The sequence below is a fragment of the Amborella trichopoda genome, chromosome 10 (assembly GCF_054954075.1).
Source record: "Amborella trichopoda isolate Santa Cruz 75 chromosome 10, AtrichopodaSantaCruz75HAP2 v2.0, whole genome shotgun sequence".
Taxonomy (NCBI): domain Eukaryota; kingdom Viridiplantae; phylum Streptophyta; class Magnoliopsida; order Amborellales; family Amborellaceae; genus Amborella; species Amborella trichopoda.
Genome location: NC_142345.1, coordinates 32793326 through 32812977, shown reverse-complemented (window position 1 = coordinate 32812977; position 19652 = coordinate 32793326). Strand labels below are relative to the sequence as shown.

At 37.1% G+C, this 19652-nt stretch overlaps 1 protein-coding gene across 7 annotated transcripts in view; it reads left to right on the top strand.

Moving 5' to 3' along the window:
* The window catches only part of LOC18446713 (alpha-N-acetylglucosaminidase), a 95070-nt gene extending 77321 nt beyond the window's left edge, over window positions 1–17749 (top strand). For 6 of the 7 annotated variants that reach the window (XM_011629676.3, XM_088848773.1, XM_020675117.2 and 3 more), the window contains 3 exons: window positions 16601–16838; window positions 16953–17031; window positions 17130–17749. In XM_011629676.3, the coding sequence (XP_011627978.2) occupies window positions 16601–16838; window positions 16953–17031; window positions 17130–17377 (565 nt within the window). In that variant the 3' untranslated portion in view covers window positions 17378–17749. The remainder of the gene's footprint in view (window positions 1–16600; window positions 16839–16952; window positions 17032–17129) is intronic. The other variant, XR_016041986.1, reaches the window with a different exon arrangement.
* Window positions 17750–19652: the final 1903 nt, after the last annotated feature.

The following is a 19652-nucleotide window of genomic DNA, read 5'->3' as shown; positions in this document are numbered from 1 at the left end:
ATTTTTAAATTGTAGAATGAAAATTGTTCTAATATTTCTGATTGACTTGTATGTTGTCGAGATTCACCTAATGATTCTCTTGTGTGGATATCTATGCATCTAGATATTCACTAAATTCACTGCTGAATACTTCTCAGCCTTCAAATATGTCCCTTGTGTTGTCAGAGTTGCGTGGCTTTACTGGCATTCTCAGAACAGCATTTCTTTTCCCATGAATTATTCCTTCACATTTTGTTCTTTGCTACATGCATTATATTGTTAAGAACTTAACAGGCACATCTACTAGTTGGTATAGGATTCATACAGAAAGCTAGAGCTTGGACTTGTGGACTTCTGTTCCACTGTTTTAGGGAGTTTTCTTTGGTTTGCCAAGGCGACTCAAAGTTTGCATGGATAACATAGGGATTGAATGTGATGATTGCTTACAATATTCTATATCCCTTTTCAATGAGGACCTTACAGCAAAGGGTTTCATTGATAGACAGTGTAGTCAATTGTAGTGTTTACTTTTTAGCCCTTGAGTTCACATTCTCTTTAGAGAATATCAATGTCGAGTCAACGTAGTCTGTTATAGTTTTTAGCCTTTGAGTTCACATTCTCTTCTAAGAATATCAGTGTAACTCAATGAAATAATATGAAAGAGAAGAATAATTGGAGAGGAAAAAAGAGAAAATCATAGGTGAGACAGGATAAGCCCATGGAACTTTGTCAGGTACTCACCTCTGCCTCTTTATAGATGCGTAGTAGGACTATATCAGACCCTTACCTAACCAAACATATAGGTTGGGTGGATGCATGAATTTATTCTCTCCTCAGAGAGCTGTCTCACGGCTGTTGTTCATCATTTATGACCTGCATTGTTCTATCTTAATCAGATAATAGGTTTTGGCCATTAATGGCCTGGTATGAGACAATCCACAACTAGCTACTGTATATTTCTTGTTGACATTTTCGTTTCTTATCACAGCAAAGAAATAAGATAATGGGTCCATGTTTAGTGCAAAGCCTAACTACATAGCTAAATCTTTTGCGAGCATCAAAGTAAAATATGCTATCGAGCTTTTTTTGACAATTCTTGAGATTCAGGTCTCATCTTCTAGCAATGTTATGACTATAATGCTATCCACAGTTTGTGGTGCTTCAGTTGTGTACTTTGTGACTAATTTCTTTTATCCGGTGACTAGACAAACCACGTAGAGGTCGACAGTCATTTTTATGGAGGTTCATTTGAGGTGTTGTTGTCTATCTTGTTTCATTTCTGTCAATGCCCTGATTAGTAGACAGTGACCAAAGATAAATGTAATGCGGTAATGAACAAAATGGTTATGCATTTTTTCTATTCATCCTTCAATTTGGTTTATAGGGTTTTCGGGAATCTACAAACACTCCTAAGTTGTAAAGGGTAATTTGGATCGTGTGCATATTTATTAGTGTACATAAGGGATTGAATACCTTTAATGATGCCCAATACTATCAAATGTTGGATGCTGACTAGATGCTATAAGGGTCCCATGTGGGATGCGACTCAATGCAGTCCCGAGGTGGGTGCATCACATGCGATGCAGTCGATAAATTTAAAACTCTATAAAATATAATAATGCATAGAAAAAAACAAATGTGCGATTTATGTGATAGTAGAATTTTAATTTTGCATTTTGCACTTTTCTCTAATATATTGATGTCTAAGTCTCCTAATAGCCTGATTGTCTAATAAAGAGTAACAGAGGTCACTGTCTTACATGTAAAGTAAAGCAATCATTCCATCATATTTATGAAAATAAATAAATAAAACCCAAAATGCCAAATCGTAACTATAGTTAACAATTTAGCATAAAATCCAAAGACAAAAGGTATTTCATAATCACGATTTCACGATCAAAACTGCACAACCAGTCAAATTCATATTAGTATATTATATAACTTTCTAATTAAGACGATCAAAAGTTCATAATGAAAAGTAGACTATGTGACTAGGCAAGTCAATACCCATTAAAATTTGTTTATATTTTCTTTTGTATTGCCACCTGAATCACTCATAAGTGTCCAAATACAATATATGAAACAAATATAATACTAAGGACTCTTACTTGCTTGCCATTAAAATAAAATTACATTCACAACATAGATTTGAAAATTACATAAAAGATGCAATTAAATAAAAAAGAACATGAACCAATAAATTGTAGTATACTTTGCCTTACCTCTAAGGACTAAACACACTCCACGTCGGGTTTCCTCCACCAATAGTGCATGGGATCTTGGTACAAGAACTTATCTCACAACTTGGGAAGTCTTGACAAAACCAACAGAGCATGACGTGGGATAACCTAGACCAAAGCTCAACACATGAGCATAAAGACAAACTAGAAGGCTAGGGTGTTGCTACTTGGGCATGCCACCCGTAGGGTTTCTTATGCTTCCTAAGCCCTAATTTAGAGAGATAAAAATAGAGAGAGATTAAAGAAGGGTGTGCCACCCCTTAGGCTTAGAGAGAGAGAGATTGAGATGTCAAGTGTATAGAGAATAAGCCCCCTATAGCTAGTTTATATAGAATAAAAGTTACGGTTTCTAGGGTTAGGGTTTTACCATCATTATGAGACTCAATCTTGACCTTGGATCTTAGAGACCTGCGGGTGAAGTTGTCTCATCTATTCATTCTTTAGATCAACCATCATGATTAAAGGAATGAGGTGGAACTATTATCCCTTAGTTTCCATAACTCTATTCCCATCAAATGTTAGGTAGAGAAAGTACTACATCAATATCGATTAATTCTTACACTTTTCCTTTTTGAAATCAATAAAAATCTTTACACCACACTTTTCTAAAATTCTCAAGTCAACATGTGGCTTAATTAGAAACAACCAATTTAGGAAAGAATAAGAGGAGGTGGGACGCCCACCCCATGGGTGGCCATGTGGACCCCACACCCCACTAATTGGTGGGCCCAATAAAATCCAATGGGTCCCCAATATATTAGAAATTAATTTTGAGATAATCAAATAAAATTTATGTAGTCATTAAATAATTTATTTTTCTCTATGATTAAAATAAATCCAGAAATTGATTTTTCTCTATTTAAAAATTATATTTCAATAAAATATAATACCCAAAGAGATCCAAAAAATTCTTTTTAATTACCCAAAAATAACTAAAACATATTCAAAGAGATTTGATGGGAATAGGATCAATAAATTTACGTTTACGACAAATATACTGAGGATTCCATCATTTCTAGAGGCCGTATCTCACTGCACCTTCTCAAACTGGCTCAATAGTTCCCATGACCTATAGCCTTTTGCCGGGGTTCATGATTGGACTAATAAAGTAAGCCAGTAAGTGAAGGAGATGCGATCCTAATCCATGGATTACATGTCCCACCTTGAGGACAAGTCTAGGTCCCATTTCAGCACTGCTTATGGATCCTTCCAACGCAGTCCAATGTTGCAGAGAGTCATCTCTTTCGCACATGTACACGTTATATACCTTTATTCAAAAGGGCCGCTTCTCGAACGGTTATCTAGTGTACATTGCACGTGATGATAATGATGAGGATTTAGGCCCTTGTCCTTCCAACCATCCATCACACACAAGAGTCTCATTGAGTCCTCTAGGCAAGCTGTCATGGGTACAACTGCAACTTCATCAAGAGATAACCCCACATTGAAACCCTCATTGGTTGTACAATGCCCATGACTATGGGTTTTAGACATCACCTATGAGCCATAGCCAATCAAAGTTCAGATGAGTTATCGCACTAGCAGTGCCTCATAGTCTAAAGTAGACCATACTCCCACTAGAGCCAATATTTCACTATAATGTTTTTAATACATGCTCTCATAAGGTCTTTAAATGGCCACAAACCCGCAACACATAGCATACAAAATATAGAAGATGACAAATACACTCAATTACTCAAGCTCAATGAGTCAATGTGCCAACTTCAACTGTTAAACAAGTAAGTCATGTGATGATCTATCATACGCAACTTCCCCATACGACCTTGAGACTGAAGATTGTCATCATAAGTTTTATTGCCCTCCTATACAAACACTTCTTCCTCCTCCTCCTCGATCCCTAGAGCTGATGTAGATGTTGAACTTGATGTAGATGTGGAACCTGAAAGTAATGGAACCGATTTTTTTTTTCTTTTATTAACAACCAGGTAATTCTACTTACAATGGCAAATTACGAAGTGGAAAATAAAACCCATTACTAGCTATGGATCCTAACTCTTATTGTCTAAAAAAACCATAAAATTTATTCATAAACATGATTCAATTACAAGTAGAATTCTAATTCAAATAGAATCCTAATACAAGTAGAAATCGAGAACAATAAAGTGAGAAATGAAAACTGAAAATAAACAAAAAGAAAAAATGGGAAGACTTATCTGAACTTCATCTAAGATCATCCCATAGGACTTGGCACACCCTACACCCGATTACTAAACTGATGGGCCATTGATTCTGCTTGAGCCATCCAAATCTTGGAAGCACCTGTAGTAGTACCCTCTCACAGAACCAGGGTTGAAAACGTGGAACCTAGCACAATTAAGTTTTATTTTCAACCCTTAAACTTGAACTCATAATGGTAACTAGGAGGGGAGTGCCTCCACTTCTAGCTAGCCCGGGTGGTCAAGCCACTTTCTTTATGGCCTTACCTTAGGCGGGGCATCATCCTACCACAAGAGAAAGAGGAGGCTAGAGAGAGAATGATGAGAGAGACTGGTGTAGAGGAGAGGAAAGAGAGAGGTCTCCCACCTAATGATGGGAATCAGGTGAACCCCCTTCACATAATCCTTCAGGGCTTAAGGTTTGCCATCTTCCATTAAGATTCACATTTGATCAAGGAATCCTATATAATCTATGAGGTGGAGAGAGAATTAAATCTGGGCCATCCATTGTTTAGATCATTTATCATAATTAAGGACGAACCCTAGAATCATTTTCAGTTTGATCCTTCACCCATATCCACTTCTCTTCAAGCTATAATTTAGATCTTCCATACTCACATAGAAATAATTTCTAGTATCGTTAGAAATCCAAATCAACAAGGAAAAAAAAACTCAACACAAAATCCTAACTAATTGAGAAAACTAGGGCATCTCATGGGCCATGTGGGGCCCATGTCCACCCCTTATAGGGCCACACGCATGTGGGGCCAGTACCTACAATCAAACGCAGGAGCTCATGATTGGCCTATCAAAGCTAGCCAATAAATAACAAAACCATGAATCTAGTGTCTGGATTTCAAGTTCACCCCGATAGTAAGTTCTATCCAAAAAGGATGGTTATGCACTTATCATTATAGTGCAAGGGGGACACTCTCTTATACATGTATACACAGTTCCCTCTCTATAGGGTTGCTTCTCAGAATGCGGCTTTTATGTGTACATGTTTTGCATTGCTTTTTATGTGCCCATACCTCTTTATCGTAGTTATGGACATCTTAACTAGCCACTTACAAGATGAGGTACCGTGGTGCATGTTGTTTGCAGATGATGTAGTTTTGATTGATGAGACCCGAATCGACGTCAACACAAAATTAGAACTTTGGGGGGATGCTTTAGAATCTAAAGATTTTAAAATTAGCCGGATAAAGACAAAGTATATGGAATGCAAGTTTAGTAATAATAGGAGTAGAGACAAGGAAGTAGTTAAGATTTTACGGCCAAGAAATACTAAAAAGAGTGCACTTTCGATATCTTGGGTTATTAATTTAGGAAAATTGAGAGATTGAGGAATATGTTGTGTTGGATTTAAGTCCTTTCAAGGCCTTAAAATTCTGACATTTGAATAGCTCTTAACTTCAGTGGGAGTAACAGAGCGACATGACTCTAGGATCTTGGCACACTGGAGCTAAGAATCATGAAACCCCGAGTGAATCATGAGGAAGATTTGTATACTTGAAATGTATCGATAGACTTCAGGGTTACCTTCTTGTAGTATGTGCATACACAATGGTAATGCATGGTAAGCCGCTCTTCCAGGGATCCACTGGTGAGAGATCTATGCACATGTGCCAAGAGAGGAACCCCCATGCCATGTGTGTGCATGTTCTCTAAGGGGTGCTTGAAATCCACTAGTACTTGGGGATTCAAGGTCGATCATTGGTTTGACTTTGATAAGCAATATCATGAGCCCCTGATTACACATTGTAGGTCATGAGTTTGTTGGGTTATACCGAGAAGGTGGCTTTGGATTCAAGATCTGCCAAGTGGAGTGCTCTGATTCCTAATTCAACTCCTAAGATCCTAATTTCTCTTGGAAATATTTTTAAAAAATATCAAAATGATTTATTTTGATGAAAAATGATTTTAATGATTTTGTGGATTTTTGGAACTTTTTTAGATTTTTTTTTAGCAAGAAGATGAATTTTCCAAAATTGTTTTTATAAAATGACAAACAAGGACAGTTCCCTGGGACCCACACGAGACACCCAAATGGCCAGTGGGTTAACGTCAATCCCCCAATGGGGGACCCCCTTGTCCTTTGTGCTTTTGTTATTTAAGTGAGGGGCATTTAATTATGCTATTTTGTAAAATTGAGAAATTAATTTGAGCACATGTTAAATGTGAAAAGCAAGTGGTTTGTGCACATGTGTGAGCCTTCTAGAAGGGGCATAGGGTTTGATCTTTCAACTTAAACCTTCAAGGTATGTGGTAATTGTGCACTTAACCAATTAGCTTATGTGACATGATATGATAAGTCACACATGCTCTTATAAAACACAAGGAAGTTTCAAATTTGATTTTTGCTGGAAATTGTCATCAAGGGTGTGCACCACTCTTTCTCTCTCTAGTCTTACTTGAGTGGTATGCTCTAAGCAATCTCCTCTTTCTCTCTCTTCCATTAGATCAAAATTAAGTGTTCAATTCTAGTGAGAGAAAGCTCCATTGATGGCTCCATTGATGATGATTTCAAGCTCAATCAAATCCATGGATGATCTATTTTCAATACCTTCAACAATTTAGCAAGACCCTTTGCCATTGATTTTAGTCTTTTTTTCTTGCTGTAAAATCCTAATTACAGCAAGGTTCCATCATCCATTTGATTCTTGATGCCTGAATTTCTTGATCTGCTTTGATCCATATAGTTGATAGCATCATCTATGCACAAATTGATCTAGTTTTCATGAGCTTTTCTTTGAGATTTTTGGAGAGGTATTGACTGATATTTTTCTGAGTTTTTCGCATCCAAATTAGTCAATTGAATCATGTTTTTGATGGATCAAATTGTTGATTTTGTGAGAGAAGATTATGTATGGCGTTTTGTGAACTCATGAAACCAGTTTTGTGAATTTTGTGCCACGATTTCTCCCACGAGCTCCACTTGTGTTTTGATCATTTGATCTCTATAAATCCTTCCATGTTTCTAATGTATATCAGTAGATGCTTGGCTTCCTACTTTTGAGATGATGAATTTGGAGACATTGCATGTCACTCGACTTAAGGTCGTGAATCTGGCACCCGAGAGCTCCAATCGGCGTCTCATGCATATTACATTATTCACTTTAGTATATGCGTGTTGTAATGTTCGAGATCATGTTTTCTTGAGTTTTGTAAAGTCATTTGATGTATTATTTTACAGGGTAAATTTGAAGGGTACAGAATTTTTTAAAACACCTCATACTGGTCTAGTTTGATGTTCTCCATGTGTAGTTTAGTTTGGCGATGAACAAGGGGCCCTAATTGAGTTGTCCTCTTATTTTAAGTGTATAAGAAGTTTATTTGCTCACTGTAATCACAGTTATGTTGCGGTAATTCAGAGTTGTAAGCTCAATTGTGTTGTATAGTACAAGCTTTTGAGTTGTATTGTCATGTGTTTCTGACATAGTTCAAGTGCAAGTCCATGCAATTTGTTTTTCTATACATTCTCTTGTTACATATAGAATTAGAGCTGGATGGGCGAAGTGGAAATGTGCAACTGGAGTTTTATGTGATAACTGCATACCAATGAAGCGGAAGGGCAAGTTCTATAGGACAGCTGTGAGACTGGCTTTACTTTATGGGATAGAATGGTGGGCGATAAAAAAAAACAACATACCCATAGAATGACGATAGCTAAGATAAGGATGTTCAGATGGACGAGTGGCAAGACAAGAAGGGATAGAATTCAAAATGAATACATTCAGGAGAATTTAGGTGTGGTACCAATAAGTGATAAGATGAGGAAAGTAGACATAGGTAGGTTGTCCATGTGTGGCAAACCCAGTACAACACCTATTAGGAGGTACGAGTTAGTTCAAGTGAAAGGCTCAAAAAGGGCAAGATGTAGGCCTGAGTGGAAGCAGATAAAAAAAATATGGAGACTTAAGGCCTCACTGAGGGGATAACCGTTAATAGAGCAAAATAGGCTTACTAGGATTCGTATAGCCAACCCCAATTAGTTGGGAAAAGGCTTTGATGATGATAATGATGATGATGTTTTGCATTGGTTGATGAGGATTTGGCACATGCCTTCACATGGCTGAAACCACACATAGGAATCCATATGGCTTCTTGGCTCTAGTCATCATCCCTAAGCATCTTACGGATCTCAACACGGGATAACCCTTCAATGTAAACCCTTAATGGCCATGCCTTTTTCCATGGGTAAGGGTTTTGGACATGACCTGGACAATAAACTGCCAATCCAAGGTCGGTCAACCCACACCCCGCTATAAATATATTTATTTTTACATGCTCCCAAGAATTTTAAAGGCCACAAACCTCAACATAACCAACTCTCTGTTGGTTATGTAGCCTTTCAAGGCCCTAAAGCCAATAGTCTTACGTTCAGTGGGAGTTAGAGAGAGACTAAATTTGGGTGCTTGGTGCACTGGGGCCCAGATTCATATACCCCGAGTATTTGAGTCATTGAGAGTATATGTTTTGAGAGTGTGAACTTTCATGGAGGTTTGAAGGTCACCTCCCAGTTAGGACCATATTAATTAGAATACCTCATAGTTTGTGTGATAAGCCAGGGTTTGGAGAATCCAATCGAGAATAATAGAATCCAAGTATTTGAAAGAGTATTCGTCCTGTATGGAATGGTCGGCTCATGAGACATGAACCCGTATTCTGACACTAGACCATTCCATGGTATGTGCACCCACAATCATATGGGGGAAGCCACTTTTCTATGATATTATCCAACTTAGAAGAGCTAGTGCACATGTGCTTTGAGAGGACCCCTGAATTTGAGTAGGAACATGTCCCATAGGGATGCACTAGTAATCCATTGAACCGTCGGTGACGAGAAGTTCTGGTTCGACGATTTTGATGTGACCAATTATATGTCCCTGCCATAGACTGTAGATCATAGGTCCATTGGGTCAGCTTGAGACGCCGGTGGAACGTCATTCGGGTTAGCTCAATAGAAGACTCCGACTAGTGTTATAAGTCTAGAGATCTCATTTACCTTTAGCTCATATTAATCTAAAATTGATGAGAAAATAATTTTATATTGACGATAAATTGTGTAATAATGTTGAGAAATCATTTAGAGAATTTTTGGGATTTTTGGAGAATTTTTCAGATTTTTTTTAAACAATAAAAATATGATTTTCAAATTTGTTTGACATAAATACCAAACAAGGATATTATATGGGGATGCCACATGGATCCCAAGTGGCCATAGGGATGCCACGTGGCACCCCCACCTCCCCACTCGTGGATGACATCATGCTGATGTCATATCCATGTGGGGACCTATTTGTCATTAATTCTTTTGTTGGTATTATGTTATAACATGTTATCTTGTTATTTAAAGTGTTATATATTGTTGTGATTTAAGTTACATGTTTTTTTTTTTGCTCATATGTGCCATTTTTGGCATGTGTGAAATATGGGGTTTTGAGATTATCCACATGATTTTGTAGCATGTGGGTATATCTTATGTGGCACCACCTTATGGGCTTGACCCATGTAAAGCTTTAGTATTGTTAAAATCCTATTGGTGGTGTCATAAGATATTTTATTCACATGTGTGGATGTCCCATATTACCTTTATGTCTATGTCCTTGTATTTTATTGACTCTAAGTGTAAACATGAATTTGGACTTAATAGGAAATAAAACATGGAGCTAAGGGCTTCAAGCTAAAATGACTATAAACCTAGGTTTTAAGGAGTGAAGGGTGTCAAAAGCTCATCCATTGATCTTGGTGATAAGATATGGATGAGTGGCTTGGATAAACGCCTCTCATGTGCCGTTGATCTAAGGCATCAAGGGTCAAGATCAAATCCATCTTTATGATCTTAGTATAAAAATAACTTACGTAATCAATTATAACTCTAACTTGAGTAATCATTTCATTAAGGTATTGACTTTTCTTCTTATATTTTTAATTCCTACCTCATTTACATTATCAAAGCTTGCTGTAATTCTTAATTTACAATAGCTTTCTTCATTTTTGGTCATGAAAACTTGATATTTGAAGAGTCCCAAAGCAATAGTGTAGTCCATACACATAGTATGTGTAGACTAGCTTGCTTACTCCATGATCTTGAGTAGTTTCAACTTGAGTTTCTTGATCTTGAGCATATGAAATAGTCCCTTGAGTTCCTGTTTTTTTAATGTTGAAAAGTTCGTGTGGTCCCTTATGGACTACATGGTATAGTTTCACCATAACTTCCTTATTTTGTGTAGTATCTCTCTTTAACTTTGAAGGACTATTTTGATACATATCTCTCTCATGATTTGATCCCCATTAAGTGAAATAAATGTGATCATTTGCTTTCCATTGAATTGATATCCTTGAGTTATTATTATCACCAGTGCCTTAGACAATGAGACAAAATTAAGTCCTCAAAAGGCCCTTTTGTGGCCCGGGCACAAGGGATTCGAACCATGGTGTCCCCATGTATGTTTACATGTTAATTTGATGTATTTACAGTTTTAAATGGATTTATGATTGGTTAAATTGAGTATGTTGTGTGTATATTGAAATTGTTTTTTAATCTTGCGGTATGAACTTTAATGCTATGCATTATTGTTTATGCGAATTGAACTCTAATCGAATTATTATGATCTAGTGTATGATGTATATGAGACATTATCATATATGATGAGGATGAAGAATGAAGATGAAATTATCATATAATTTTGTTATAATGAGGAATTGCGAGTGCAAGTCATCCAATATGTTGTAGAGATGTACATTGTGAATATTTGAATATTGTATTGAGCTAATTGTATTTTTGAGTAAGGGATTTGTAAGGGACCTTTTAGGGTTGAATTTTATTATTCAAATGTGTATAAACCATGTTTGTAGGCTGGAATATATGTATTATGGTTTTGTATTGAGATACTCATGCATTTAAACCCTTGAGTTTTTATATAATGGAAATTTTTTAAAAGATTGCATTTCTAGCTCATTGGTCTTATACCACCAACACTCTCTTCCTTTGTGATCTAGGCCTTACATCTTCTCTAGACCCTAGAACTACTCAATATCCAATCAAGCTTGTCACCCTTGAACACGTGCTCTGATGTGCCTCTGATTTTAGACCTACTATTGAATCCACATCCATGATCTTCAAGAACCTCTCCTTTAGGTGCTTATTATATCAAACAGAGATTTTAACTATTGCTGCTTCAGCCTATTCGCTTTTATGGTATAGAACTATGATGCAAAGTTGATACAATCATATAAGCAAAGGAGAGAAATTGTTACTTCACCAATGCCCTGTAGAATTTTATTTTCCCACTATCTAGGTTCTAGTTTCTACAAAATTGAAAAATAAGCAAATAAACACTTAGATGTTCAAATGTGCTCCAACTGCACTCACGACTAGATAGGCTACACATGGGGCTCAATACTCCAATAGTGAGACATTGGAGATCTGGTATCTCGCTCCTACAGTGTTTTAAAATCCGGGATGCGGTTGAAAGCAGTGGGGCGTGCCAATGCAGCGATGCAGTCAATAAATATAAAAAAAATCTAAAAAAATAGGTTAATGCATATAAAAAAATGTGGAGGTGATATATGTGATAGTAGATATTTAGTTTATTTATTAACTCCAAAAATACTAGTTGTTAGAGATTTTGTATCCACTATCCCCTGATAGAAACTAGAAACTTGAAACTAGCTTCATGAAACATTCAACATTCAACAATCAACAACCAAGCACAAATCTGCAACCACATACTTTGAAATTACAAAATACTACAAACTAAAATTCCATAAAGATTAAAGAGCTTTAAAGTTACAAACCTTCAATTTGTCGTCACAAGTTTGCCTAAACTTCCTCAAATCAGCACCCAAACGATACAAATCAACAACCAAGCATCAACAAATGCACAAATTAAAGGAGAACTTCAACAAATAAAATTTTCGGCCAATTTTTTTTTGATTCAATCGATCCAATAAAAGCCACGGATGTGGCTAAAAAATGTTGTTTGGGAGGTTTAATACCCCCAAAACCCTTTTCCCTCATTTTCGAAGGTCAAAAAGACCTTATTACCCTTGCCTAAGGGGTATAGTTTAGAAAAAAAAATGGCGGAAGATTATGCGGCCTAATGTGGTCAGATGCGGAATGCAGCCCTGATGCGGAGAGATGAAGCACATATGTGGGCACATCTCTCCAAACCACATATGCGGGGATTTTCGATGCGTAGCCCAACGCATAGTGCTTGATGCGATCGCATTTTAAAACACTGCGCTCCTATATGCTGCTCACCACTGAATAGCATTTTATTTTAGATATTTAAGTTTAATGCAACTGTAGAACTATAATAAAATAGAGAGGGAATATAGTTAACAACGTTTTAGTAAAATTCAAAGTTCAATGCTGCATATTTTTTTGATTATGTGGGATCCAGTTTGCATTTTTTTTTTTGTTTACCTGGTTGTTTGGCATCCATTGGCCACTTAGTGAGAGGCCTTTTATGCCCAATATTTAAAGCCCTCTCCGTTATAACCCATTGCCCACTGCCAACTTCAGATCCTTCATCTTCATCATAATCATATGGTTGAATTTTATCCAACAGTTCTTTTTGTTTCATTGTTTTTCTTTTCTTATTTTTTTTTTGTTTAGGCTATCCAAACATATAGGGGCCGTCACTTGGTGTGACGGTAAAAGGCTCGGATAGCCAGCACAAATGCGTAGGTTCGAATCTTGAGAGCATCCACTTTGTGCATAAAAAGCCAAAGGTTAGGACCATTTCCATCTTACCCCTCCCGGGACCTTGCGTAGGTGGGACCAGCGCCAGGTTATGGCCCTTAGGTTATCCAAAACATACACTAATCTCTCTTCTAATCTCATTCGTTGCTTGAGGCTTGCCAACACATTCCCGGTAATTCCAACAAGATGTAGCTTTTGCTAGAAAATACCCCTGAATATGTTATCTCATACACCATACAAAAAACACTACTTCGATACTTCGGGTTGTTGTGTCTCTTGAACATTTCTACACCGAGTCTCTGTTACTTGATGAAGAAGAAGACTTTGCTCCCAAAAAAGTTTTAAAATATGAAACTGACTAAAAGTTGATTTTATGTTCATAACTTTTGATACCGAACCCAAAATTGATCAAAATTCTATTTCTGGATTTTAATCTCCCCAGCCTTGAATGCCTCTAATACTTGGTGAATCTTCATCTTAGAACCTTCAAAATGATTCTCAAAGAATTGCCCAACGATTCGAAATAGAAATCCTAATTCTTTTGAAGATTCTGGAAGCACAATTTTTTAATCTCTATTTTGTTTTTTTGTTTTTGAGTTTTGATCTTGGAGATATGTTTCTAAGGGGATTCTGAGGGTGTTACATAACCTGGGAATTTCTTTCCGCCCCTGCTCCTAGGGCTGCATAAAGCATTATGTGTAATATGGCCGAATTTGATAACACTAGTGATATCTTTATTTTACTCAAATGAGTACTATCAAGATGGGTTGTTTTCATTAAAAAAAACCCTAATCATTTTCATACAATTCCTAAATTGGGTATGACCCTTGAGGATGCGTACCCACCGTATCAGTTTGTCTATTGTGCTTTAGGCATACTAGCAGCTCATCCAAACATGCTATACCTTAATTCTGTGGAGCCTACAGAATCATCCTTGGACCCTTAATAAGGAATAAGCAAAACCCTTATGCTTATGCCTGTGAATAAGAAGAAAATGGTGTTGGATGCCAAGAATGACATACTCTGCTTGATGTCTAACATACACATTTTTGCTATCCAAATCAGGTTTTTCATAGATGGCAAAGAACTGTAATACATTGACAAAGTAATATCTAGTTAGGAGCGTAACGTCGATTATTATCTAGTTAGAGGTATAATTGGGATTCATTGCTTATTAGGGTAATTTTTCCATGTGAATGACGTGTGATTAGTCGAGAAAAATAGACCAATCAACATGATCTGCCTAATTTGTCTCTCTTCTTTGTCTTCTTATGTTCTGTTCTTTTCTTCTTGTATATAGATGATATGCTAATACTCAGAACTAGAATAGATTAACCTGGTATCCGTTCAAGGTCCAGATTTGAAGGAAAGTTTGAGGGTGAACTAGTGAAACTCTATCCATACTACCAATGTCAGCAGTTATACAGTCAGGACCGCTGATGCTGCAAGTAAATAAGTACTCCAACACTAGAGACCTTGATATTTGAGGATAATGATGATTTCTTTTACTATATTTTGGAGGATGTTTCTTACGAACTTTCTTGATTTCTTAAAAACCCTAAAATTGATTTTTAGGGTTTTATTGATCGGATAAATTGGATGATTTGACTAGTCTAGTTGCACAGATTTGGTCAATTTTTAATGAGAAATCATCTAAACTTTAATGGAATCAAAAGATTAAGTTATTGGATCAGTGGAATCTGATACAGATCGATTCAGTTTTTTGGTGTCTGGTAGCGACTATTTGATGTTTATCAAATAGCGATCTTGCAGCCACGATTGTATAATCAGTTGCTCCTTATTGCATGGTGTGGTGTTATTATGTCTTTACAGAGTATCTAAGAGAGATCTGAAGGTGTGTCCATATCTCAAAAACAGATTCTCATTGGTTTAATGATTAATTTATTTGTCTCGGAATGGTACCAATGTCACAAGCACAACAAACATGATCTATGGAGTATTATGGCCTTCAAATCACGACTGCCAAATTTGATGGCTCAAACAACTTGAATGGGCCAGATCTGTACAGTTCTACCTTGGTGGAAGGAAAAACTTGGTTATATTGATAGTCATATAGAAAAACATTGGAAAGCTTGTGACATGAATTTTATGAACTGGCTTTTGAATTCTATGTAGCCATACTTGCGTCGCATGTTTATGAATAGTGTTACTTTATGAAGAGTGTTACTTAAAATAACTATGGGAAGCAGTGGCTGAAGCTTAATCACAGAAGAATAATATCTCAAAAATCTGGAAGTTAGAACAGCAAATCAGCAACTTCAAACAAGATACATCAGTTGTAGATTATTATGCTAGTTACACGGTATTTGGGATGAACGGCACCACTATGAGCCCATAAATTGCTCTCATTGTGCAAAAGAGCAAAATAGAAAGGTTGGAATAGAAGTATATATTTGACCTATTGGGGCCTTAATCCAGAATATGAAACTATTAGATCTAATGTTCTGGGTGGTGAAGCTTGACTACTGGAAACAACTTTTTTTTGTTTTTCCTTCAATATAAAGAAACTCACGGGAAATTATAATTCTGTTTTATTGGTGAGTTTGAAAGGTCTGTTCTTTTTCTAACACCTTAGTGTCGTGGTAGGGGTCGTAGTGGTGGTTGAGGTGGAGGCCGTAGTGGTGGTTGAGGTGGAGGCCGTAGTGGTGGTCTGCACTTGTTTCTAACACTTCACTCCTAAAGAAAAGGATAAACTGAAATGTGCCCATTTTGGAAAGTTTCAACATGCTAAAGGACTGTGTTGGGATCTCATTTGACGACTTAATGTAATTCATCTCATGCCTTTTATTATATCGACTAGTGAGGAGGCCAGTCATACTCGTGCAAAAGAGGTTGCACACGTGGCAGACTACAAGATATAACAGCCAAGTTGGGCATGATGGCTATCTATGCTCCAACTTGAGGAGTGTTGAAACTGCAATATCTAGTTAGGGGAATAACTGAGAATCATTATTTTATCGGGGTAGCCTTTTATATTTTATGTTAATAATATATAAATGTGATTGGTCTAATACGATAGATGAATCCAAATGATCTGCCCAATTGTCGCTCATATCTCTCTTGTTCCTTTCTTCTCCTCTTTTTCTCTTTTATACAGATTTATACTAATACTCAGGATCTAGATCCAGGTTCAAATTTTAACTTGGTAGATGGCAAAGAATAAGATTTTCTAATTAACAGAAAAGAAAAGCAGGACCTGTAAATGTTACGAGGCCCTTCCAATGACCCATTTAAAAGCAGATGCCAGAAAGGGGCATGAATCAACTAATTAAACTTATGCGAAAATAAGCAGCGAACTTAAGATTATTCCAGACATCGCCTCTGCTGGCCGAAACTAAAATTTGGTTAGATATCAAATTCAATGAGATACTTTTACCTAAATAATGATGACTTAGAAAAGATTGTGATCATTATCAGTCATAGTTGTTATCTTCCTATGCACCTAATTGTTGCTCCTTTGGTATCATCAGATATGATCTCATTGATCTCACACGACAAGCGGTAGCAAAACATGCGAACCAAATATTCCTGAAGGTCATAGCAGCCTATCAGTCAAAGGACCTCCATGGAGTAGCTCTATACAGCCAACTCTTCTTGGACATTGTCAATGACCTTGACACACTCTTGGCATGCCATGAAGGGTTTTTGCTTGGGCCATGGTTAGAAAGTGCAAAAGAACTTGCACAAAATGAAGAGCAAGAGAAGCAGGTGAATTCCATACATATAAATACACCATTTTTCAATTTCAAATTTTTGGGAATTGGTTGTCAACCACTACTAGTCCATTAGCATGTACTAATTTTCTGTCTTCGTTTCTTTTAGTATGAATGGAATGCCAGAACCCAAATAACAATGTGGTTTGACAACACAGAAGTGGAGGCCAGCCTACTTCGGGACTATGGTAGGTTCTCGGGATTATTGTTGCTTGTACTTCCAAGGTAGCTTGTTTCCTTGATTATTACTGTATTGTTAGACATGTCTATACATATGTTTTATCAGGGAACAAGTACTGGAGTGGACTACTACAAGACTACTATGGTCCTCGAGCGGCAATATATTTCAGTTATCTATTGGAGAGTTTGGAAACAGGAGAAGATTTTCGTTTGATTGACTGGAGAAGGGACTGGATTGCACTTACTAATAAATGGCAAAATAGCAGGAAGATTTTCCCCTCAAAAGGGGAAGGCGACGCACTCAACATCGCCCTTCAGTTATACGAGAAATACTTGCAAAATCCAGTCATGTGATCAGTGACTGTTGTAACTGCAAAGACTTAAAAGATGGAGAAATGCCTTCCATGTTTCTCTAATAAGTTGAATAACCATATCTCCTCTTGTGCCTACTTCACGTCTTGCAAGTTCCTCTGGTTCCTTTTTGTCATTTTCCTCTTCCACCATTAAACATTTGTTCTCTTTGCTACCTCTTATTCATCAAGATTTCTTAGTTTTTAGCCTTTTACCCTCCTTTCTCCTTAGCGCCTCTTGATTTTACTTGCATTACCACTCTTCACTGATGAAGATGTTTTATGAAGGTTTCTTGGGTGTTTCTTCCTCGGATTCAGCAATTTGTACATGCAATTTTATTTCTGTGGATGTATGTCATCAACTTTGTTTTTGAACGACACAAGCATTAGAAATAATTAGCAGTAGAAATATATATTTTAGTCATCCATAGGGGTTTCTAACCTGAATAGCATTTTTCAAGCGGATTTTTAGATGTAGCTCTACTTTTCTGGGGAAGCTTCCTATGCTTACCCTCCAACATAAAATCTATATACTCCCTCTTATCCAACCCTCCATTTTGAATTGAGGGCTAAGATGGCTCCAATCACAATGTCAAATTTTTGTAATATTTTATTTTTAAATTTTTCTATAAAATATCTTGACACCAAATTTTGGGAGTCCAATCCCTTATTAAACTTGCACTTCAATATATATATATATATATATATATAAATATTTCTAATAAAATAAAATGATAAAATACCTAAAAATTTCAATCGGTATTTTGATCATTATATTTTATTGGAAAATTATTTTTAATATTGAACCCCAAGCTCCAATAATTTGATGATATGTATCAAATTTCATATTCATACAATATATATAAAAGACTAAAAATAAAATAATCTGAAGCATCGAATCTAAGATCAAAGGATGAGTGACTTCTCAAAATTAGACGGAGCGAAGTGTAGATCTTCCATGCTTTAGGTGACCTAATTATCTCAATATTTGAAATATACACTTCTAGGTTGCGAATCAGGAGCATTGTGCCGATTTCTAGTAGAAAATTGACCGTTCTATAAAACAATTGGATCGGGAATGGGAGGTGGATTAAGGGTGACATCGGGTCCGGGTACCTGTTCCCGTTTGCGATGGTTTCAAAAGGATCCTATCCGGACCCGGACCAGGACCTGTACCGGGTAAATTGGCGATGACCCCTCTTTTGGGTTTACAAAAACAAGACAGGACAAGAGAGAAATCACAGGACCCGTTTTCTCTCTCTAGTCCTATTGATTAGGCAGTACCTTACATATTTGCTTGTATCCAGGTGTTTATTAAGAGTTTTTTTTGCAAGACAATCGCTATTAAAGAACAAGAAAACGCCTTTTTTTTTTTTTTTTCGGTAACAAGAAAACAGCTTTCAGAAGCTTGAAAAATCCTTTAGAACTGCAGATTATAGGCAGGCACTCTTCTCCAAGTGAGCTCACTTTCAACCACATCACAGGGAATAAAACTGAGAGAGCCCCACTGTTAAAGACCGACCTTTCACAGTGAAATGGCCAACAAAGAGATAGAATGGGAAGCCATTGATGGATCTTGGGGAGCTTAGAGAGAGAGGGGGTGAAATTGTCAAAAAGGAGTTGGGCTTTTTCCAAAGGGAATGGCTTATTGAGCTTAGAAAAAGACATAGAGAGAAGCCATGGCTGGATGTTCGTGGAGCTCTCTGAAACCATGACTGAATCTTAGTGGAGCCGCAGCTGTTTTAGATGCTGCTCCTCCTTGCCATAGATGCTGCTCCTCCTTCCCATCTTCTTACAAACGAGAGTGTGGATCTCACACTCTCTCTCTCATCTCACCAGCCCCATCAAAACCCCTCTATTCTCTCTTTTCATGATGCTCTCTGCAAATCTCAAGCTCTCACAATCAAGGTGCAGTTTATATGAAGTTGCAAATCGAACCCTCATCTCACCCCATCACAACCCTCTGACTCTCTCTCTAAAGCTCACCCATCAAAACCACGCCCATCAAAATCCCTTTGTCTCTAATCTCTATAATACTACCGGTCGGCTACCCGATGGGTTGGGTATGGCAGAACCCGTACCCGACCGAGGAATAGGCGGGCATAAGATATTTTTCTCGGACGTTATTTATGGGTCTAAAACTAGGACCCATACCCAGACGTAAGTCAGATATACCTGCTGGGTCTTGGGTCGCGTACGGGTCCATTGCCCCCCTAAGATGGATGGCTCAAGGAAACCCAAAATTGCCTTGGTTCTCTTGAACTTTTATCTTTGAATTT